Here is a 25,534-nt window from a genome sequence, read left to right on the forward strand (position 1 = left end):
GTTTGGAGAAGGGAGGATGGAGAGAGAAGGGAAAAAAGAGGGACATTGACAGAGAGAAATGAAGAAGGGAGGAAGTTGTATTATCTGCATGGTGTCTCCTTTGGGGGGATAGTTGAGTGTGTGGTGTGAAGTCTCCGTGTACGTCACTAAGTGTGTGTCTCTGTAGGTCTGCCCCTCTAGCACAAACAGTCAGAGATAATTAGTTGACTAGACACATACAATGTCAAGGGAAAGATCCATAGTTGACATCCTCATTTCACTCAAATACCTTATATCTCTTGAAATATTACTGGAACCATTTTCTTGAATAGTAACATCATATCACAACACTATGAGCAATGGTGTGGTGGCTGAATGTTGAACTTAGATCTTACTGTATGTACACATAGTGTGTGTGCGTGTGTGTGTGTGTGTGTGTGTGTGTGTGTGTGTGTGTGTGTGTGTGTGTGTGTGTGTGTGTGTGTGTGTGTGTGTGTGTGTGTGTGTGTGTGTGTGTGTGTGTGTGTGTGTGTGTGTGTGTGCGTGTGTTTTCGTTTACAGTAGTTTTGTTTGTCAGGTGTTTGACACTTGCAGTTGTTCTCCCATTGTGTGTGTGTGTGTGTTGAGTTTTATCAGCGGGGGCAGGCTGTAGACTGACGCCCATGCGAGGAAACCAGACACTGATGATACATTGATAGGGGGAGGACTGTGAGAGTGTGTCTGTCTCCCAAATGGCACCACTGTCCCTATATAGTGCACTACTTTTGCCCAGAGCCATATGGGCCTGGTCAAAAGTAGTGCACTAAATAGGGGGGCTCTGGTCAAAACTAGTGCACTACATTGGGAAGAGGGTACCATTTGGGACAAGGCCTGTGTATCAATTGCTGGAGTGATGAAACTTGATATCTGGTGGTTGCACTGGTCCACTGTTCATCATGCAGACAGTTATGGGCAGCTATATGGGCTACAATGGGTGTGGGGCTCTGTAGCGAGTCAAGCCCTGAAATTTTAAGTGTGTTATGATGCAATACAATCAAATTCCATCCATATATTATAATTGGAATGTAATATGCTATTTTAATGATCATGTCCTATTTTCATGGGAGTTTATCTTGCTTAGAATATATTTTTGAAATAATGAACTTTTTTATTGAGGTCTGCTTTGTATTTCATCTTGTGAAATTATATTTCCTTTGCCTATTTCCCTTATTGTTCCATGAACTGTTTTCTTTATATCTATCTGATATTCTGTTGGTTGATATTGAGTCAAGTGGTTTACACTGTGTTCGTGTTAGCTCTGAAACGTTTAGCCTTTTTATTTGCATTTAGCTAATACATTTGTGGTTGAGTGTGCTAAGGGATAGTTACATTTGTGGTTGAGTGTGCTAAGGGATAGTTACATTTGTGGTTGAGTGTGCTAAGGGATAGTTACATTTGTGGTTGAGTGTGCTAAGGGATAGTTACATTTGTGGTTGAGTGTGCTAAGGGATAGTTTGCATCAAAAACATGAACACATGCTCAACTCATCACAGTTTTTGCTCTGTACTGAACGTGCTCTATCTTGAAAACTTGACTGCTGGCGTGCACTGTTTTGGGGGATAGTATTAGCAGTGGACTAATGAACAAAATACCAAAAGACAGTTTTTCAGTAAAGTGATCCTTTAACAGTACTGCTTCTCAGTCTCACAGATGCAGTGTATTTCGTGGCATGGCTGACTGCTCAGTGAGGGCTGAAATGGGAAGTGTATCTGACTCTGGTTGACAGATGTGCAAAGTCCATGTTTTCTGTTGCCCTGACGCTAGCACAGTTGTAGGCCCTAATTTAAGGTGACTGGAACACACACACACACACACACACACACACACACACACACACACACACACACACACACACACACACACTGACTCTTCTCATTGACATATCTGCTATCCTCAGACAGTGCTGTCGCTAGATGTGTAGAGTGAGTGTTATTGTCATGGACAGACCACTTATGAAAAAGACAGGCCTTCACAGATACACAGCCAGCAAAGGGGAAAAACAATGTTCAACAATGAGTACAAAGAACAGTAGGCAATGTTTGAGTATTCTTCTCAGTAAAGCACGCATACCGGTATATAGCTATATTCCTCTGACTACCAGGGAGTGGGAGAAGAGATGCAGTATATTGTGCATTCGGAACATTCCCTGAACTGCTAGGGGTCAATATTGTCCAGCCGGCACAAACATGGCTGCCGTGGCATTATGTAACAACATCTAATAGCATCAGGATGCCTTTTGGTTTAAACCGCAATGACCAAAGCCTCTATCTATAGCTGTGGGTGGGAGATGGTTTTAATATACTTGTGGGTGGGAGGATGAGAGAGATCTGTACCATCCCCCTTCCCCTCCCTATATCTCTATGATCTCTCATCATCCCATCCCTACTGCGTGGGCTCAGTGGATGCTTTAGATTTGTGTGTGTGTGTGTGTCCACGCACAGAGTGGGGGTGGGGGACTTAACGCACCCTTTCCAACAAACACACATTGAACCGACAAATCCCTCTCAACAAAGAGAGATTGAGATGAAAACACTGCGGTATAGGATATGCAAGATGAGGATTATCCTGACAATTAAGCAACAATTTCAACATAATAGATTTTAAAGGGACAATTAGCAGTTGATTGTCCCTTTTTAAATAGACGCCTCACAAGTCCTGAACTGCCAGCTTCATTAAATAGAACCCACAAAATACCAATCTCAACGTCAACAGTGATTGCCGACTCCAGGATGCTGACCTTCTAGGCAAAGTTCCTCTGTCCAGTGTCTGTGTTCTTTTGCCCATCTTAATCTTTTATTTTTATTGGCCAGTCTGAGATATGGCTTTTTGCAATAAAATGCAAATTAATTACTTAAAAATCATACAATGTGATTTTCTGGATTTTGTTTTAGATTCCGTCTCGCACAGTTGAAGTGTACCTATGATAAAAATTACAGACCTCTACATGCTTTGTAAGTAGGAAAACCTGCATTATCGACAGTGTATCAAATACTTGTTCTCCCCACTGTATATATATATATATTACATTTACTTACGTATTCATACCCTTTACTCAGTACTTTGTTGAAGCACCTTTTGGCAGTGATTACAACATTGATTCTTCTTGGGTATGACGCTACAAGCTTGGCACACCTTTATTTGAGGAGTTTCTCCCATTCCCTGCAGATCCTCTCAAGCTCGTTCAGATTGGATGGGGAGCGTCGCTGCCCCACTATTTTCAAGTCTCTCCAGAGATGTTCGATTGGGTTTAAGTCCGGGCTCTGGGTGGGCCATTCAAGGACATTCAAAGACTTGTCCCGAAGCCACTCCTGCGTTGTCTCGGCTGTGTGCTTAAGGTCGTTGTATTGTTGGAAAGTGAACCGTCGCCCCAGTCTGAGGACCTGAGCGTTCTGGAGCAGGTTTTCATCAAAGATCTCTCTGTACTTTGCTCCGTTCATCTTTGCCTCAATCCTGACTAGTCTCCCTGCCACTGAAAAACATCCTCACAGCATGATGCTGCCACTGCCATGCTTCACCTTAGGGATGGTGCCAGGTTTCCTCCAGACGTGACACTTGGCATTGAGGCTAAAGAGTTTAATCTTGGTTTCATCAGACCAGAAAATCTTGTTTCTCATGGTCTGAGAGTCTTTAGGTGCCTTTTTACAAAGTCCAAACGGGCTGTCATGTGCCTTTTACTGAGTAGTTGCTTCCGTCTGGTCACTCTACCATAAAGGCCTCATTGATGGATTGCTGCAGAGATGGTTGTCCGTCTGGAAGGTTCTCCCATCTCCACAGAGGAACTCTGGAGCTCTGTCAGAGTGACCATCGGGTTCCTGGTCACCTCCCTGACCAAGGCCCTTCTCCCCCTGATTGCTCAGTTGGGCTGGGCGACCAGCTCTACACAGAGTCTTGGTGGTTCAAATTTCTTCCATTTAAGAATGATGGAGGCCACTGTGTTCTTGGGGACCTTCAATGCTGCAGAAATGTTTTGGTACCCTTCACCAGATCTGTGCCTCAACAAAATGTCTTGGCGCTCTACGGACAATTCCTTTGACCTCATGCTTGGTTTTTGCTCTGACATGCACTGTCAACTGTGGGACCTTATATAGACAGGTGTGTGCCTTTCCAAATCATGTCCAATCAATTGATTTACCACAGGTGGACTCCAATCAAGTTGTAGAAACATCTCAAGGATGATCAATGGAAATAGGATGCACCTGAGCTCAATTTAGAATCTCATAGCAAATGGTCTGAATACTTATGTAAATAAGGAATTTCAGTTTTTAATTTTGTAAACATTTCTAAAAACCTATTTTCGCTTTGTTATTGTTCAGTATTGTGTGTAGATTACAGAATATTATTTTTTTTCATCAATTTTAAAATAACACGGAACCCAAACCGGCGGTGCGCGTGCTCCATCGTGCGCTATCGTGCATAAATTTATTTTGTTCCCGTACACCAAACACGATCACGACACGCAGGTTAAAATATCAAAACAAACTCTGAACCAATGACATTCATTTGGGGACAGGTCAAAAAGCATTAAACATGTATGGCAATTTAGCTAGTTATCTTGCACTTGCTAGCTAATCTGTCCTATTTAGCTAGCTTGCTGTTGCTAGCTAATTTGTCCTGGGATATAAACATTGAGTTGTTATTTTACCTGAAATGCACAAGGTCCTCTACTCCGACAATGAATCCACACATAAAATGGTCAACCGAATCGTTTCTAGTCATCTCTGCTCCCAGGCTTTTTCATCTTTGAACTTATATGGTGATTGGCATCTAAACTTTCATAGTATTACCACGACAACTGGCAAAACAGTTCAAAACAGCTGCGCACGAGCAGTGTGGGTGCAATAATTGAATAACATGGATTTCTAAATTTATTTTGCAACGCTCGCGCACGCGATGTGTCCGGTCTGGTCAGCATGTAAGGCTGTAACGTAACAAAATGTGGAAAAAGTCAAGGGGTCTGCATACTTTCCGAAGGCACTGTATATATTAAGTTGTATTCTTCAAGAATCAATGGGTACATATCGTAATAAAAAATAAAAAAATGATGTAGCAACTGCAGATTGCCCCTTTATGGGTTAATTACGTACAGTTGAAGTCAGAAGTTTACATACACTTAGGTTGGAGTCATTAAAACTCGTTTTTCAACCACTCCACACATTTTTTGTTAACTGTTGTAGATGCCTCAATCAGATTGTATCTTTGATGTCTGCCTCACAAACTGCCTAAATGGAAATTGTCTCGAATAATTAAATGAAAAATATCTGCTATGTTGGTTAGATTTGTATGCTCTGAAAAGTGGTCTTCTTTTAATGATAGGTCATTTCTAATTTTGTATACTGCCCAATTCATCTGAATGATAGGTGCTTTGTGCTAGTTGTTGATCTACAGCAGTGCCGATGATTCAGGATTGATGTAGTCTTCATGGACTGTTGTCATTTTCATTGTCCATTTAATTTTAAACCAATGCTATAATTTAGCTTTGTTGCCTTCCATTGAACAAGACTTGTATTCCCCAGTTAACGAAGACTCATCTTAAATCAAATGTATACTCACAGAAATTGCTGTTATTTCACCCCACACTATACCTGCGTCACAAATGGCACCCTATTTCCTATGGTTGCACTACTTTTGACCCTATGGGCCCTGGTTAAAAGTATTGCACTATGTAGGGAATAGGGTGGCATTTGGGATGCACACTATATGATGGGAGGACTTTAATGTCAGTCATTAAGTCCACAATGTCCTTTGTTATTATGGTGATTTCAAAGCCCTTTTACCATGCGGGGTGCTCCGGTCGTTGCTCGGTAACAAAGTGCACAGCATTTATGTTCCTTGTTTGTGTGGCCAGTCTAGTCATTGATAATATGTATCCCAGCCAGGTGAAGTTTATGTGCGTGTTCTGTGCAATGCGTGTTTGTTTGTGCCTGCATGTGTGTTTGTGTGTGTGTTCGGAATTTGGCACTGCTAATAAACCCAAAAAATAAAAACCTGTTAGGATTCCCCTTTGGAACACTGGGCCTCTTCTAACACACACTCTCTCCAGTTCTGAAAAGAATCCCTCCACTCACTGAAAACAAGCCCTGTGTCTGTCTACAGTCTCAGACAGTTAACTGACGTGTTAGCATGCTGCTAATGCTACTAGTGATTTCATTATGGAGAGTTGGGCCCCCTGCTCTAACCTGTTGTGTCCCATTTAGTCGCGTGTGTGTGACTGAGTGTTTGTGTCCCTCTCACGCTCTGGTTTACGTTTCGAAAATTTGGCCGGCGTCACCGTTGTGATGGCGTGACAAGGCAGTTTGTGTTGTTCCCAGAGAGAGATGGAGAGAGATAGGGAGCGTAGGGGGAAACAGCTGAGGTCAGTGCTCTGGAAAGAGCGTTGGGATGGAAAGGGTAGCAGAGCGGAGCGGAGTATTGACATTATTGGCCAAAACTTAGAGAGGCGAGACAGGGCTGCACACCGACACTGCTTTCCATTGAGACTGGTGAGTGGTATATACAGTATTATTGATGAATAGGAGAATTTTAATTTAGAGTTTGGGCTGTGGTGCAGTACTTCTTCTTCTCTCCCCTTACGTATTGTGGGTCAAACACATAGACTGTAAAAAAAAAAAAATTGGTCAAACAAGATTGGATAGATTGAAACTGGAGTTTCTAGTAAGCGGCTTTCACATTTTTCCAATCATGTCAGATCTGATATTATTTGAAGGAAGGAAAAAATGAAGACTTTATATACTATTCGAACAGGGTTTTGGTCTATATTTGCAGTAGAAGTAATGTAACTGAACTGGGTGTGTTAAATTTGAGAGGTTGAGAGTTGGCATACGCCTACTGTACCACATAACCTTGCTCTGAGAGGCAAAAACACCCGTTTTCTCTTTTTTAAACAAGTGTTCATTCCAGCCCAGTGTTGTTGTGTCCGGGGGGTGGGGGTGGTGGGATGGGGGTGTCTACAGATGCCAACAGTCATGCAGACCTCCCTCTGAATGGGGTGAAGTAATCCTCAATCTGGCGTCTGAAAGAGGAGAGGGTGGACACATTTTAAAGATGCACGCACACACACACACACACACACACACACACACACACACACACACACACACACACACACACACACACACACACACACACACACACACACACACACACACACAGACACAGACACAGACACAGACACAGACAGACACAGAGCTCACAGCTGGAATGGTGAAATGGACTGACTGGGTGGTGTGGGTGCACAAGCATGGATGCACATGTACGCAAACGTAATGATTGGGAATTACCATCCCTGTTCCTGTTATATCCAAGCCAATCCTCCTACATCCCCTTTACAGCGTCCTCACCTCCTCCTCCACAACCTCTCTGATCAGTTTAAAAAAAAATCTCAGTAAGGGACTAGTATCTAGTCTGTGATCTCTCTGTAGTCTCTGGTTCTCCTTACTCTGTTGTGGTTACACAGAACTAGTTTATTTCCAAGCAGCTCTATCTCCTAGCAGATGCACACAGACCAATGACATCATTTGATTGCACTGACAATGAAAACGTATATCCATAAGCCCTTCTGCTATTGACTCAAATGTTGTTTGCTGATAGACTAACTGGCCATATTCTCTTGATTAGATTTACTTTCATGCTGCTAATAAGTTATTATTGAAAACTTCTCATATGCTTTGTGTTCTCTCCCCCTCGGTAAGAGTCATTGTGATTTGATTCGTGTAGTGTGAAATTCTGAATCAGTGGCCTGATAAATTACACACTACATTTCATTTCCCACTAATTATGGTAATTATTATAAATGATAGAGCTGTTCACGCTTGTTATGCTTTGCCTCCTGTGATTAAATTGCACCAATAATATATTTGTTTAACTGTAGTTTCATCAGCTTTGTTGGTTTGGTCATTGTTTTGTTTTGCATCCCAAATGGCACCTTATGGGCCCTGGTCAAAAGTAGTGCACTATATACAGCATAGGGTGCCATTTTGAGAGGCAACCTTGGGGTGTATCCACCTTTGTTAACCTCTACCGAGCACCTACCCCGGGTCCGGGATCACCCCCCACCCCCCCACACTGATTAGCATCGCTAGCATAGCGTCACAATTAAATAGTAGCATCTAAATATCATTAAATCACAAGTCCAAGACACCTAATGAAAGATACAGATCCTGTGAATAAAGCCACCATTTCAGATTTTTTAAATGTTTTACAGGGAAGACACAATATGTAAATCTATTAGCTAAACACGTTAGCAAAAATCACCATATTTCTTGTCCACCATTTTCTCTCAACACCAGTAGCTATCACCAATTCGGCTAAACTAAGATATTGATAGCCACTAACCAAGAAAAAACCTCCTCAGATGACAGTCTGATAACATATTTATGGTATAGGATAGGTTTTGTTAGAAAAATGTGCACATTTCAGGTAGATGTCATAGGTTACAATTGCACCCACCGTCACAAATGGACTAGAATAACTACATAGAGCAACGTGTTTACCTACTTACTAATCATCAAACATTTCGTAAAAATACACAGCATACACTAATCGAAAGACACAGATCCTGTGAATACAGACAATATTTCAGATTTTCTAAGTGTCTTACAGCGAAAACACAATAAATCGTTATATTAGCATACCACATATGCAAACGTTACCAGAGCATTGATTCTAGCCAAAGAGAGCGATAACGTAAACATCGCCAAAATATATTAATTTTTTCACTAACCTTCTCAGAATTCTTCAGATGACACTCCTGTAACATCACATTACAACATACATATACAGTTTGATCGAAAATGTGCATATTTAGCGGCACAAATCGTGCTTACACAATGGAAATACTGTCCAACTACTCAAGCAATCTGCCCGGCAGCATCATGATAATACAACTATTTTTATCGAAAACTATTCATAAACTTGACTAAAAAAATACAGGTTGGCCATGAAATGAAAGATGCATTAGTTATTAATGCAACCGCTAAGTTAGATTTTTAAAATTAACGTTACTAGACATACAGTGTGCGTTACAGACAGACTAGTGCCGCAATAACGGCGTCACTATTTACCGTTATTGAGTTTACATTTTTCCACATAAAAATGGAATAACATCATAAATAGCTCTTGCTTTTCGACGAGCTTCCATCGGAATCTTGGCCAAGTGGTACTTTTGTCCAAAAGAATCGTTGCTTGGTTGTAAAACGTTGCATTCAACTTCTGATATAGCAGCTAACTATAGCTAACAATTGCTAACATTAGCTAACGTGTCCAAATCCTCATTACGCAATACTGAGGAAATTCCAAAAAATAGCAATATACTCGCATAATCTGATATAACTCGGTTTCAAATAGCTTCGTTATGATGTTTCTAACACCTATATCAAATTAAATTACAGACTGATATATCTAAAGTTCATTACTAAGCGTTCGAAAATGGCATCCCGGGGTCTCTCTCTGCGTAAAGTTCAACGTCGAAAAGATGGCGTACCTCACTCCTTGGTGTTTTATAACCTCTGAGAGCTACGCAGGAAGCCCATTCCACTTCTCATTGGTTACTGACATCCAGGGGAAGGCGGGTGCAGTTCGTGTCGTTCCATAGGATATACACACCCCTTTAAACTGAACTGAGATCAGAGCTTCGCTCTCAGACCTTCGCAAAACCTGTCATGGATTTCGATGTAGAAAGAGTTCCACTCAGAGACATAATTCAAACGGCTATAGAAACTAGATAGTGTTTTCTATCCAATAATAACAATAATATGCATATTGTACGATCAAGAATTGAGTAGGAAGCCGTTTCATCTGTAGAGACAATTATGCTAATTTGAAACAGCACCCCCTATAGTCGCAAGAAGTTAAATGAATTACAGAATAAGGTGCCATTTTGAGAGGCAACCTTGGGGTGTATCCACCTTTTTAAAATGAATTACTGTAGACTTCTCTTTCTTTCTATCTTGTTTGGAATTCAAACCAGGCTCAAACTAGATATGGTCATTTCTGTGTAAAACGTGGCATGAGCACAGCACCAACGTGAAGTTCATAGGAGCATTTCAAATTGTGACTCGTATCAGGAAACTAGGTGTATGTCGCAAGTCACGACTTCATAGGAGAGCTGTTTGATCGTAAAACATTTGTTTTTATCAAAATGCATTTTGTGGGGCAGAAATGCCTTCTCGAATATGTGAGCTTTCATGTGCCTTAATAACAATTTTATGCCATCGAATACAGTTGTTAAATTACGAGCCTAGTTGGTTTAGCCAAAGAAAAAGTCAGGAACCTTCCCGCTAGTCAGGAATGGCTGAGATGATGAGTGGGCTGGACATGCCGAGAGATGAGTTTCAGATTGGTCTGCAATGTAGCATATTGTGTCTATAAAATGAGATGCTCGTTATGCGTAGATTATCCTTTCTACTGCAGTTTTTTCGAAAGATATAACATTAGCCATGGAGAACTGCAAATATGTTGCTACTGCTCTCAATAACATTGCTGCCCTGAATTTATCAGGCACTATCGACAAAGGTCAGTGGGGAAAAGTTGTGATGGACTACTTTCTGGAGGACTATCGTGCCATGCTGACTCTGAAAATGAATCAGACGATGAGGAAATTGCTGATTTAGGTAAACACATTTTCATTGAAGAAGACAGTGTAGAGTCTTCTGATGACAGTGATGGGGAAGAAACGGCGATCAACAGTGTTGTCACGGAAGAAGTTGACTGAGTTTTGAAATCAGTGGAATGTCTAGTAGAAGCAGAGTATGATAAGGAGATTAATAGAATTCTGGCGTTTGATTGCAAATGCACAAGGAGTCGAAAAGAAAACACAGAAGGCTGTTGTATAAAATACCTGTTTCCGGATTGCATCTTCAAACTAAGGGCAACCATGGCATCTGAGACAGAGAGGGAGAAAGATCTGATGATTCTTATGGCATTGCACACAGTCGGTGTGAACCAGAGTGACTTGACACAACGAGCCAAGCATGATGTGCAAACTAAATGGAAACGACACAGGACGTCTTATTTAATGAAAGGGTTTGCAGTCAGCCGTGAAGCTTTCATCCATGTATACGACGGGTAAGAGACTGGCTACGGTTTCAGATATTATATGTTTCTAATTTTGTCAGAAAGCTGTTTTCATTGGAGGTTAAAGCTTGCTGTTAGCTAGCTAGCTGAAGTTCGATGGCTGGCTTGCTAGCTAACATTGAACCTATTTGGTTAACTTTAGCTAGCTATGACAATCGATTTGTATTGCTAGTATTCTATGGATTGGGTTTATAGTTCATTGTTTAGCTAGCTAACGTTAATGTTACATGTCTAAACAAAAGACCCCAAGTTAAATCTTGCTGTTGGGTGTCTATATTTTAGAAAAATTAAGGCATATATAGATCATTTTTTCTTTTTTCTTTTCTTTTTAAAATAAATTTTACCCCCTTTTCTCCCCAATTTTTGTGGTGTCCAATCGCTAGTAATTACTATCTTGTCTCATCGCTACAACTCCCATACGGGCTCAGGAGAGACGAAGGTCGAAAGCCATGCGTCCCCCGAAGCACAACCCAACCACTGCTTCTTAACACAGCGCGCCTCCAACCCGGAAGCCAGCCGCAACAATGTGTCGGAGGAAACACTGTGCACCTGGCCCCCTTGGTTAGCGCGCACTGCGCCCGGTCCGCCACAGGAGTCGTTTGAGCGCGATGATATCCCTACCTGCCAAACCCTCCCTAACCCGGACGACGCTAGGCCAATTGTGCGTCGCCCCACGGACCTCCCGGTCGCGGCCGGCTGAGACAGAGCCTGGGCGCGAACCCAGAGACTCTGGTGGCGCAGCTAGCGCTGCGATGCAGTGCCCTAGACCACTGCGCCACCCAGGAGGCCCCATATATAGATATTTCAACCATTTTGTTTTATTATATATTTTTTTTAGGAATAAGCAAAGGCTTTTGACTTCTGGTCAAACAGATGGAAAAGGGGTCTTAGAAAACCTCTACCAGAAAAAGTTTTAAAATGTATTAGAAATACATCAAAACACAATTTTAAGGTAAAAACCCTTGCCAACTAATATCAACACTTTTTAATATTTTGTTTTGGATACATTTTTCAGCCTTCTGTACATTTAAGAAACAATGCCTTGTGCCTCAATTCCGTCACCTGTCACGTTCCTGACCTGTTTCCTGTTATTTTTGTATGTGTTTAGTTGGTCAGGGCGTGAGTTGGGGTGGGCATTCTATGTTTTGTGTTTCTATGTGTAGGTCATTGTTAATTAGCCTTATATGGTTCTCAATCAGGGACAGGTGTTTGACGTTTCCTCTGATTGAGAACCATATAAAGGTAGGCTGTTCACACTGTTTGTTTGTGGGTGGTTGTCTTCCGTGTCTGTGTATGTTGCACCACACGGGACTGTTTCGTTGTTGTTCGTGTATGTAGTCTGTTCCTGTTCGTGAGTTCTTTGTGTATTTATGTAAGTTCCATGTTCAGGTCTGTCTACGTCGTTTTGTTATTTTGGTAATCAATTCAAGTGTTTATTCGTGTTTCGTCTGGATATAATAAATTCGTTATGTCAAACTATCACGCTGCGCTTTGGTCCAATCCCTACTCCTCCTCTTCGGAAGAAGGAGGAGGACAACCGTTACATCACCAAATCCCACATATCTTTAAGATATTTTCTATTTTCTTTCCCTCATGAGGAGGGAGGATAATGAAAGTTCACAGAAGTGTAACAAGTAAAGGTAAACCTATCAATTAGTTAGTGTTTTTACTGTTATCAATTTTGTTTATGAATTATTAAGTGATTTAAAACTCAAAAGGGAATTTCCAAAAAATCATTAACAGAATTTCTGCAATTGAATAGGCTACAATGGGAAATTATAATAGTCACAAACCACAGTTGGGTTCACAAGTTGGGACAGCACAGTAAAGCACAGTAGAGTACAGTAAAGAAAAGTATAGTACAGCACAGTAGAGTGCAGTAAAGAAAAGTATAGTACAGCATAGTAGAGTGCAGTAAAGAAAAGTATAGTACTGAACTGTGGAGTTCAGTACACAGTGGAGCACATGAGTTAAGTACATTAATGTGCTGTACTTTGATGTCTAAAAAGATGTCTATGATTGATTTATATTTGGTTCGGACCAACCAAATGTGGTCTTGTTTGGGGGCAGAGCTCATTAAAATAATGTGTTTGTTGCACCACACGTTCAGTACACAGTGGAGCACACGAGTTAAGTACATTAATGTGCTGTACTTTGATGTCTAAAACGATGTCTATGATTGATTTATATTTGGTTCGGACCAACCAAATGTGGTCTTGTTTGGGGGCAGAGCTCATTAAAATAATGTGTATGTTGCACCACACGGGACTGTTTCGTTGTCGTTCGTGTATGTAGTCTGTTCCTGTTCGTGAGTTCTTCGTGTATATGTTAATAATACCCAAATATGCGTTGGAGGATATTTCATATTTATACCTTTTGTGTACTTATTTAGGATACATCACCATGAAGATAATTGCATTAATATCCACAATTATGGATTTCTGTGTAAAACAGATCAGGGACCCTTGATGAAATTCTGTTACCACATTTCCATTACAGGGTGTAAATCCACTTTTAATGTAGTTCAATAACCAAAATAGATTTTTTTCAAAGTCAATGTGTCATGTTATAGCTAACATCCCATTCTTTCTGCCGACATCGCTGAATCTTAATTCGAAGCAGATATTTAAACATATTTAAAACATTTAGATATTTTTAACATGGACTCAAGGACATTTTACCAACATTATCTTACCAAACTTTGCCTCTGCACAGTTCTTTCAGTAAATGTGTTTTTGTAAAATGTTCAGTGTAAATTGTTAAAAGTTGTCCTTGTGCATAGAGTTGTATGGTTTGTTAAACTTTGCAATCAGTTGTTTGGTTTACATTTTAAGTGAACAATCTGAGACTCAACGCAATTCCGTTACCATGGAATAACCAATATCAAGCTATCCTAAAAATCCTTGCAGTAAAAGATCATTATTTTGCAGTGCACGTTCTTGGCATTCCACATGCGCATTTTGGCGCGGTTACTAATGTATTGATGACTCTTCATTCTGAGTTGTATAGTATTAGCAGCAAGAACTCCTTTGAAAGCCAGATGATGTGTGCGTCCCAAATGACACCCTATTCCCTGTATAGTGTACTACTTTTGACCAGAGCTCTATGGGCCCTGGTCAAAAGTAGTGCACTCCACTATATAGGGAGTAGGTTACCATTTGAGACTGAGCTTTTGTGTTCCAAAGCACTGGATTGGAACACTCGCCATCAGCATGCTACGCTACGAGCCTGTGGCTATCGGTCAAGTTTGGTCGAGTGAGTTCTGATTCAGACCCAATAAAAGAGGAGAATCCTTTCGTTGAATTCAGTCTTGTTTAGTGGAATGTTTTCTTTTCAACCCTGTTTTGGCTTTGCGTATGCTCTGTTTTTGGGAGGCATTAAGGTATAAGAATGTGTAGCATGTGCAGCAGCATCATGGTATTGGACAAAACACTTGTTCAGTCTTCTGTCTGCAGAAATTCTGCAGGCAATGAATTGGATATATGCTTGTGCAATTGTGCCCTTATTGGTGCAGTTCACGCAATTCACTTCTATAAAAGCCTTTCCAGTCTCTCTCTGTCCATCCATCCATCCATCACACATAGGCCCACATGACCTGATTCTAATTTCTCTAGATGTCTACTAGCCTCCCAAGCATCCTGGTAATCATGCAGTACTGTCCAGAGCTGTGGTCAAGTGGGTAACCCTCCTGGCTAGTACATGCCTCCTCACTGGAGACCAGGCTTCAATCCCGATCTACACCCTTCCTCCCGTGTCTCCGTTTTATCTCCATATCGGTTTCATGCTATCTGAACTAGAGGTCGACCGATTAATCGGAATGGCCGATTGATTAGGGTTTGTTTCAAGTTTTCATAACAATCGGAAATCGGTCATTTTGGACGCCGATTTACCAAATTTTTTATTTTTTTATTTGTATTTATTTTTTACACATTTATTTAACTAGGCAAGTCGGTTAAGAACACATTCTTATTTTCAATGATGGCCTAGGAACGGTGGGTTAACTGCCTTGTTCAGGGGCAGAACTACAGATTTTTACCTTGTCAGCTCAGGGATTCAATCTTGCAACCTTACGGTTAACTAGTCCAACGCTCTAACCACCTGCCTCACGAGGAGCCCGCCTGTTACGCGAATGCAGTAAGAAGCCAAGGTAAGTTGCTAGCTAGCATTAAACCTATCTTATAAAAAACAATAAATCAATCATAATCACTAGTTATAACTACACATGGTTGATGATATTACTAGTTTATCTAGCGTGTCCTGCGTTGTATATAATCGATGCAGTGCGCATTCGCGAAAAAGGACTGTCGTTGCTCCAACGTGTACCTAACCATAAACATCAATGCCTTTCTTAAAATCAATACACAGAAGTACATATTTTTAAACCTGCATATTTAGCTAAAAGAAATCCAGGTTAGCAGGCAATATTAACCAGGTGAAATTGTTTCACTTCTCTTGCGTTCATTGCACATAAAGTCAGGGTATATGCAACAGTTTGGGCCGCCTGGCTCATTGCGAACTAATTTGCCAGAATTTTACGTAATTATGACATAACATGGAAGGTTGTGCAATGTAACAGGAATATTTAGACTGATGGATGCCACCTGTTAGATAAAATATGTAACGGTTCCGTATTTCACTGAAATAATAAATGTTTTGTTTTCGAGATGATAGTTTACAGATTTGACCATATTAATGACCTAAGGTTCGTATTTCTGCGTGTTATTATGTTATAATTAAGTCTATGATTTGATAGAGCAGTCTGACTGAGCGATGGTGGGCACCAGCAGTCTCGTAAGCATTCATTCAAACAGCACTTTTGTGTGTTTTGCCAGCAGCTCTGCTGTTTATGAATTCAAGCCTATCAACTCCCGAGATTAGGCTGGTGTAACCGATGTGAAATGGCTAGCTAGTTAGCGGGGTGCGCGCTAATAGCGTTTCAAACGTCACTCGCTCTGAGACTTGGAGTAGTTGTTCCCCTTGCTCTGCATGGGTAACGCTGCTTCGAGGGTGGCTGTTGTCGATGTGTTCCTGGTTCGAGCCCAGGTAGTGGGAGGAGAGGAATGGAAGCTATACTGTTACACTGTCAATTGTCACAATTCCAATGGTGAAAGGAAGGAGTCAGGTGCAGAGATCAGGGTAGTTCTGAGCAAGTGGAATTTATTATTTCAACCAGAAATAATCTATGAGACGGCTACGCTACACAACAAAGGACGCGTCAAAAAATACTGTCCAACATAAATTAGGACAGAATCCACTATACAAAATCACCACCACAACAAACAGAATAACAAGCCCGCACAAAAGTCGGCGGGGTTTAAATAACACCCTACCCTAAACACAAAACAGGTGTAACCAATTAGACAAACCTAAATGAAAACAGAAAAGGGGATCGGTGGCAGCTAGTAGGCCGGAGACGACGACCGCTGAGCGCCGCCCGAACGGGAAGAGGCACCATCCTCGGCGGGATTCGTAACATCAATACTAAAGTGCCTATAAGAACATCCAATCGTATAGAGAGAAATAGTCCTATAATTCCTATAATAACTACAACCTAAAACTTCTTACCTGGGAATATTAAAGACTCATGTTAAAAGGAACCACCAGCTTTCATATGTTCTCAAGTTCTGAGCAAGGAACATGGCACATATTGCACTTTTACGTTCTTCTCCAAACTTTGTTTTTGCGTTATTTAAACCAAATTGAACATGTTTCATTATTTATTTGAGGCTAAATTGATTTTATTGATGTATTATATTAAGTTAAAATAAGTGTTCATTCAGTATTGTTGTAATTGTCTTTATTACAAACAAATCTAAAAAATCATCCGATTAATCGGTATCGGCTTTTTTTGGTACTCCAATAATTGGTATCGGTATTGGCGTTGAAAAATCATAATCGGTCGACCTCTAATCTGAACTACAGATAAGAGGGAAATTCTAGCCTGAGTACCATTCTGTTTGTTCCATCATGCCACTCCTTGGTATGACAAGGACCAGGCTAGTGCAATTCCACTTTCCTTTTTAATCATAGTATTTAAGGACCTGCTCAATGAGGTGACAGTGGGAGTGAGATTAAACCTGCCGTTTCATTATGCAAGAGCAGAGGGTGTGTCCCAAATGGCATCATATTCTCTATATAGTGCACTCCTTTTGAACAGGGACCTTAGGGACTATAATAGAGAATAGGATGCCATTTGGGATGCAGCCCTAGTCTACGCAGAAGGCTTGAATTGAGAATTAAGACTACATTATTTTAGTCACATTTGCATACTGTCATGTTTCTGGATGCCCTCACAAATTTTGTCATTCTGAACTGCCAAATGTTATAGGCTATGTTATCTAGACAGAAGCCAACAGCTTTGCCATATATTAGTTACATTGTGATCAGATCAAGTGTCTTGTCATTTCTAATGCTCGTACTACCTACCGAGTTGCTGTGTACCTCAATTCCTCGCTGTCGCTGTTTAGAGTTGACGTGTGTGTGTGTGTGTGTGTGTGTGTGTGTGTGTGTGTGTGTGTGTGTGTGTGTGTGTGTGTGTGTGTGTGTGTGTGTGTGTGTGTGTGTGTGTGTGTGTGTGTGTGTGTGTCCGACTGTGTCTGCGAGTCACTGTCTGTGTGCGTGTTTATTTATTTGTGTGGGTCTGTATTCGTGTATGTGCATGCATGTGCCATTGAGGCTGCCTTTTTGATCTAGGCCGATTGGCAGCACACTGCTTCTCTGTCGCCCGTCATGTGTTTCCCAAACTCGGTCCTCAGGACCCCAAGGGGTGCAAGTTTTGGTTTTTGCACTAGCATTACCCAGCTGAATCAAACCTTAATAATTTGTTGGTTATTTGAATCAGCAGTCTGGTGCAAAAAACAAAAGTGCACCGGGACCGAGTTTGGGGAAAACTGCTCAAGTCTTGTTCACTCTCTGTAGTCTCTCTTCAGCCTTCTATATATTTTTATCTTCTTTAATATCTCCCTGGCTTTCCCATGCCCTAATCAATGTTCACTCTTCCCTGCTCCCCCCTTTCTTTTTCCCTACCTTTATCTCCATCTCCCTGTCTCTCTCTCTCCGCCTGTGCAGTGAGTCAGCAATATGGGTATACACACACACACACTGCTGCTCCCTTTGATCCTGTTAGCTTCTGCATCATTGGTTGCTGAGCTGACCCACGCCGGCTGTTCCCTGTCTCATTGGTCACTCTTCAAGATGCCAGCCAATCCGCTCCCTGCTGCTTACTGACGCTGCTGCATCCCTTTCCCAGGATCCTTTGCTTGCTCTTCTGCAGTGAGCCAGCATTAACTTGAGAGAGCGGGAGGGGGGGAGGGAGGGAGGGATGGGGAGAGGTAGGGATATATAGGGTGAGTGGAAAACAGAGGGGAGAGAGAGGGAGACAGAAAGAGGGTGATGGGAAAAAGGAAAAGTGACAGTAAGAGGGAGGGAGGAAAGCAACAGAAGGAGGGAGGGAGGGAGAGGGAAAGAGATGTAAGAGATTGATTGGCTACGAGTCCAGACATAGGTCTACACTGTTGGCTCTCGCAATTAATCCTCCTCTCACTCTAACTCTCTGCTCTTGATATGTGGCGTCATCTCTTTTCAAGCTTAGCAGCTCTTTAAGCAGCTCATCATTTCTCTGCTCCCTGGACAGGAGTGTCTTTAGAGGGCAGAAGCGTGCGCTGCGTTTTAAGCCGAGGATGACTCGGCGATGGTAGGGCTCCTACAGAACGCGGTGGGTTGATGGCACGGTGGCACAGTCTCATGTTGCCACGGGTAGCTCTGGGTGGGTGACAGTGTCGCTCACTATATTCGGCTTAGTGGGGACCCCTGTTGATTGCTGTGACTGAGTGTTTGGGATAGGGATTTTAGAGTGATTTATATAGTGTCTTAGCAATGTCATCACATTCGGGCGATGCACTGTGTATGCTGGAGTAATGGATTTGTGGTTTTGTTTATTGATTTGATTGACTAGTGTTGGGCATTTTCAAATAGGGTCATTGTTAATGCTGATATCTACAGATATCTATCTATGTTTTCTCATGTAAGTTGCACTCGGCTTCTCTGATTGGTCAATATCATTTGACATCTTTAACAGAAGTCTACCTTTTGTCATCAGTCATCTGTTGCCTATGACACTCTGCTAGAAGCATATTGATGGATTAATCAAGCAAGATTGATTTAGTTGCATTTCACGCTGCCTTATATAAAGATTATGTAACGGCGAGACCTCCCTTTGTGAGATGACATGAGTTTTGTGTGTGTTCTGTCTGTGTTTGGTGTTGTCGTCGTGGTGTCTGTTGTTGTGTTGTGTCTGAGTCTGAAAGAAGGATTTGTGGAACACTTTCATAATCATCTTTCATGCACTGCAAATCGACCTAGGTATGCAGCGATGTTTAATGGAATTGATCAATCAGGGAAGGAGCCGGATTGTGGTGCATCCAATCATCTGTTTGAATGACAAGGCTTTCGTTGTGCTGGGTTTGTGTTTGCATGTACCGGTTGATTTTTCAATGTAAAAATTGTGATCAACAGTATATACTGTGTTTTATTAGATTCCCTTGAGATATTGAGTGTTATGATTTAAAAAAGCCGACGCACACCCCAAAATATTCCTACATAACCTGGTTCAAGCATTCATTATGTAACCCCGAAGAAGGCACTGCGTTGCCGAAACATTGGTTATTAGGTTTACCCCATTCAATTGTTGGAAGCATTTCATTAAGAGTGTGCGTGTCTCTTTCTTTGTTTATTGAGTGTTATGGTGCCATAAATCTTCGGGATTATCTCAATACACCGTGAACCATATTGACATCCTCTTTAAGGTCCCGAGTCCCCACATGTGGAGAGTTAACCCATAGTTGACCAAGGAAGTGAAAAGGACTGTGTAATGACGTAATACCAAAGCTTTCCAGATAAATCTAGCTTCTTTTTTTTTTTAAATCTCAATCCACCGCTTGGCTAAAACCCACTAAGCTTCAAGGGTCGCACAACCAAAGTTATGTAAATATTGTAGCTTAGATAAGGTAGCGACAGACACTATGAAGGACTTGACTTCTGCTGTCTTCTGTCGAGTAGTCAGCATTTAAGATTTAAGCAAACTATATGGAAAGGGTTAAACCAAGTGAAGGGGCTGACCTCTTCTCCATCCCGGTAGCCATGACAACGGTTTTCTTTTTTCCCGTCAAGCTATTTTCTGGCACATACTGTACAAGATATCAGCGAGGGAGGGAGAGTCTCCCTCAGGGCCTTTTTTTCTACAAGCGGCAGAGGCGTCCTGTTTCTTTGCCTGTCCTAAATACAACCTGAGACAGCTAGCTAGCTGACACACATGCTTTGCTCACACATTTTAACCTATCATAGACACGTTTCACAAGATTGGATAGCACAGTACAGTGAGTAGAGCACAGTACAGTACTCAGTACAATCTCGTGAGTCTGAGGCCTGCTTGTATTGAACGGAATATTGTACTTTACTTTTTCTATGGCTCAGCACTCAACTCTGTCCTCAGGGGCATCACTAAGCTTCTACTATACATGCGCTGCTTTGCTTTCACTTTGTTATCAAATATTCATAACTCAGTGCTTTTTCTGGAAACATCCACCTAGCATAGCACTGAAGCCATAGCAAAAACTCTATTTTGAGATCATCCAAGCCCCAAATTGAGTTATTGATCCTGGGTAGGGATGCTAGATGGCCAGCCTAGGCCTTGGGCTCCTGAAAATGTTCTTCTTTGAGGGGTACTAACAAGGGCCAAGGCCCCAAAACCACAGTGGATATTTTTTTCTTTCTCTCCTTATTTTTCAGGGACATTCTACTCTTCTGTGGCTCGTATCCGTAGCCAGAATTGCTTGGTCTCCAGTTGTTGGCTCTACTGTTGCTATTCAGCTGGTGCCATGGCCTGAGATTGAACTCCTACCTGTCTTTTTTCCCCCTACCAGCCATGGGTCATGTTCGCCTGGTCCCAAATCTGTTGGTGCTTTTGGCATGGCAATGCCAAAAGATGGCAAGGTGGCACAAACAGGTCTGGGACCAGCCCCTGGGTATCAGATCTGTGCCCCTGGGTATCAGATCTGTTCCCCAAGCAGCCAAAGCCACAGCGTCTGTGTCTCATTTGAAATGACTGTGATTTAGCCAAAATGTTAAAGGCAAATTTCTTTTGGATGGTCGTAGTTGTCAATCTGTATGCTTTTGTTTTATGTAAGTCATTGAATGAGCAGTTAACTTCTTAGGTCTTATTCCATGTTCTTTGAGGGTGATTTTATTTCATAGACTTGTTGATGACTACAACTAAGCAGTGCAATATAATGTGTGTGCATAATGCCATTGTGTGTGATGGTTATGTCCTTAGCTTTATAGGCCATAGGCCATATTGTGGGAAATATTATTTAAGATCATACATTAATACTTGGACCCTGTGCTGTTCATATACATACTGATATGTGGACTATGTTGAGATGTTTTGCTGTTGCTGTGACAGAACTGTGATTTGTGTGTTTGTGTGTTTGGCATTTCCTGTCTCGGTGAGGGGCAGGATGGGAGGAAGCAAGCAGCTGACGTGTGTCTCCTCCTTTTACCTTTGTCTCTCTTTCCAGCTGATTTGTGTGTGTGTGTGTGTGTGTGTGTGTGTGCATATGCGTACTGGTTGGGAATGCGAACAACATTTTGGACACTTCTGTACGTGTGTGTGCATACCTCCAAAACCCACTTCCCTCTATGTCGAAGTCTTAACATGGGCATCCCTGCGTATGAGTGTGAACCCCTCTAACCCCCCTCTCTCTGTGTCTCTCTAGGGTGCAGGGTGAGAGGAAAAGGGAACTTTATGACAGAGTATTAGGATGGCCAGTGAAGGCTCCAGTAGCATCCCCAGCCCTGTGGTGCGACAGATCGACAAGCAGTTCCTGATCTGCAGCATATGCCTGGACCGCTACGACAACCCCAAAGTGCTGCCCTGCCTCCATACCTTCTGTGAGAGGTGTGTGTGTGTGTGTGTGTGTGTGTGTGTGTGTGTGTGTGTGTGTGTGTGTGTGTGTGTGTGTGTGTGTGTGTGTGTGTGTGTGTGTGTGTGTGTGTGTGTGTGTGTGTGTGTGTGTGTGTGTGTGTGTGTGTGTGCGCACGCGCGCTGCCTGTCTCATTTTTGTTCTATATGTCCAGTTTGGGAGAGTGCGTGAGCTTGATTGTCTTTGAGAGTGTGATTTATCGGTTGGCGAACGTGTGAATATTCTGCCAATTAAGATTGATAGAAAGTGATGCTTGCTCATCACACATCCTTGGATTAAAGATGACCTAACCAAATATGTATAAAGTGTCTCTCCTTTACTCATGGATAGGGAACTTAGCTGAATATAGCAACTAAATACTGTAGCTTCACAAAATGGCTGTCTTTTCTGTGACTACATTTGGTCTGTCCATGTCACCCTCCTAGGCTAGCTGTCTTTGTCCCTGGGAGAAGAAGGGAGAGCTCAGTGCCTGTCTCTGCCTGTCTCATTGTTCTGTATAGCATCTAGAGCGTGACATTACTCAATTAGATTTGATGATGCTGTTGTACCAAGATGCTCTTGCTCTCTTTTGCTCGTTCTCTATCTTTTGCTTGTTTTCTCTCCCTATCGTTGTCTCTTTCTCCTTCTGTCTTTGTCTCTGATGGTCTCTCTCCCTTCTCTCTGTCTTCTGTCTCTCAACTACCCTTCTTCTGTCTGTCTTCTCTCCCATTCTCTTTTTCCCCACTCTGTCGCTCTCTCCATCTGTCTAGTCTCTCTCTGTTCATTTCGGAGTCAGTATGGTGCAGGCAACTGTGTGCTAAATATAAAAATTCAATTCGTTTTTGAGGGGCAGAAAACTTTAACTTGATTGACACTTTAGGTTTTTCTTCCATTTTAATTCTGTGTTGACTTTGATGACCATCGGACAACTTAATTAATCAGTGGTTAAACAGTGAATCAGCAGTGAATCAACAGTGAATCTCTGTGAAAATGGTATATGACTAGATAGAATGAAATCAAACTAGCAATTCAATAGGCCATTTAAAGTTGTTTTTGATATATACATATACTGTATATATATATTTTGTGGGACCTTTTTCTGGGATTTTGTTCTTCTCCCATAAATCAGGTACCTAAACGTATTGCAGGACGCTGTCTAGGGCTAGGCGGTGTGACTGTGAATCCCACCCCTTCATACAATGTGTTCTAGAGTCACTCACTGGTATTAGAAGTCAGTGTTGTTGGTGTATGATGGAAATAACCCGGTTGTCTGCTACTACAACATTTTAGGATTTGATCCTGTAAAAAAAGATTGTTTCCTGATTCAAGCAGAATATACTAGACGAGTCATAATAACATAGATGTATGATACATATGTCTGTTGTTGCATCCCAAATGTCAACCTTTTCCCTATTTAGGCCACTACTTTTGACCTGGGGCCATTTGGGATGCAGGCGTGTAGCCTGTGTTTTCTGTCATGACAGGTATTAGGGCTGTGGTGGTATAGAAATAGTCTAGAAACACTAGTAAGTATATCCACATATGACATTTAACTCCGCCCTCCTACCCGCCTCTCTCCTCTCCAGGTGCCTGCAGAACTACATCCCGGCCCACAGTCTGACGCTGTCGTGCCCCGTGTGCCGCCAGACGTCCATCCTGCCGGAGAAAGGTGTGGCGGCGCTGCAGAGCAACTTCTTCATCACCAACCTGATGGATGTGCTGCAGCGGCCCCCCAGCGACAGCCGCAGCCAGGAGAATGCCGTGTTGGAGACCATCAGCTCTGTGGCCACGGGACAACCGCTCTCCTGCCCCAACCACGTAGGAAATGTAGGATATAACGACAGACAGACTCTCTCTCACACACACAGATAATCATTTCCATCCATCAATGTCCATATAACGTTATTATTCTAGTAAATTATTCTACCGATAGGTCACCTTGAAATTACAGTGATGGTCAAGGAATCTCACCTGGAGATTCCGTGACATTCAACTCTCTCTCTCTCTCTCTCTCATCACCATAGCAACAGGTTTATTTTTATGGGCTACTGTCATGGAGGCACTACCACACTGGCACTGAACTCCTAAGTGGGGATAATGACTTGCTTCAATGCTTGATACAGAGGTTTACAACAGGGTGTGTTGTTTTGGGGGAAAAATGATTTTAGATTACTTGTGTGGTGTTTTTTTGAATATAGTTAAGAGGAAATAAATATTAGGGTTAGAAAATATCTACGGTGTTTTGTGCCCTCATATATTCTGGGAATATTTGGGGAGTGCTTTCGCACACCTGCACAGTATGCATTTTCAATCATGTCAAAGGGAAGGAAAAAGTAAGGAGAAAATGGATTCTCATACCGTTCCTTGACCTTTAAACTCTTGCTTTGCTCTTGCCTAGGTGATGGAGTTCTACTGTCCACCGTGTGAGACAGCCATGTGCCAGGACTGTACGAGCGGCGAGCATGCCGAGCACCCCACTGTACCCCTCAAAGATGTGGTCGAGCAGCACAAGGCCTCACTGCAGGAACAGCTTGACGCCGTCAAAAACCGGTAGAGGCCAATACATACCCCTGGGGGACACCAAGACGTTATATGACATATTTACATCCATTTAAACAAATTACAACCAGAAAATAACCATTTAATAATAATTATGACATCGAATTGCACTGGACACAGTCAAAAAAAGGTATTGGCCCAACACACACCCCTGGGGAAAGTGAGTTAATGGCGCCATCTTTGGTTGTATTTGTACACAGAATACATCATATGTTCTTCCCCAATTTGCACTAGTGTATTGATTTTTCCTATTAGACTCAAAGTCCTTCATCTACCCATTTTGGACTTTGCCTTCGATAGTATTCAGACCCCTTAACTTTTTCCACATTTTGCTACATTACAACCGTATTCTAAAATGGATTAAATAAAACATATTCCTCTGCAATCTACACATAATGAAAAAGCAAAAACTGTTTTGGGGAAATTATTGCAAATGTATTAAAAATAAAAAACAGATACCTTATTTTTATAAGTATTCAGACCCTTTGCTATGAGACTTGAAATTGAGCTCAGATGCATCCTGTTTCCATTGATCATCCTTGAGATTTTACTGGAACTTGACTGGAGTCCACCTGTGGTAAATTCAATTGATTGGAGATGATTTGGAAAGGCACACACCTGTCTATATAAGGTCCCACAGTTGACAGTGCATGTCAGAGCAAAACCAAGCCACGAGGTCGAGGGAATTGTCCGTAGAGCGTCGAGACAGGATTGTGTCGAGGCACAGATCTGGAGAAGGGTACCAACACATTTATGCAGCATTGAAGGTCCCCAAGAACACAGTGACCTCCATCATTGTTAAATGGAAGAAGTTTGGAAACACCAAGACTCTTCCTAAAGCTGGCCGCGAGGCCAAACGGAGTTATCGGGGGAGAAGGGCCTTGGTCAGGGAGGTGACCAAGAACCTGATGGTCACTCTGACAGAGCTC

At 42.0% G+C, this 25,534-nt stretch overlaps 1 protein-coding gene across 6 annotated transcripts in view; it reads left to right on the forward strand.

Annotated features, from left to right (window-relative positions):
* Positions 1-25,534, forward strand: part of LOC129855781 (tripartite motif-containing protein 2) — a 69,483-nt gene that overhangs the window by 20,897 nt on the left and 23,052 nt on the right. For 3 of the 6 annotated variants that reach the window (XM_055923798.1, XM_055923796.1, XM_055923795.1), the window contains exons 2-4: positions 21,861-22,042; positions 23,633-23,873; positions 24,445-24,596. In XM_055923798.1, the coding sequence (XP_055779773.1) occupies positions 21,906-22,042; positions 23,633-23,873; positions 24,445-24,596 (530 nt within the window). In that variant the 5' untranslated portion in view covers positions 21,861-21,905. Of the gene's footprint in view, positions 1-18,504; positions 18,854-21,860; positions 22,043-23,632; positions 23,874-24,444; positions 24,597-25,534 lie in introns of those variants that run through there. The other 3 variants (XM_055923797.1, XM_055923794.1, XM_055923799.1) reach the window with 3 other exon arrangements.

This window comes from Salvelinus fontinalis, chromosome 5 (assembly GCF_029448725.1).
Source record: "Salvelinus fontinalis isolate EN_2023a chromosome 5, ASM2944872v1, whole genome shotgun sequence".
Taxonomy (NCBI): Eukaryota; Metazoa; Chordata; class Actinopteri; order Salmoniformes; family Salmonidae; genus Salvelinus; species Salvelinus fontinalis.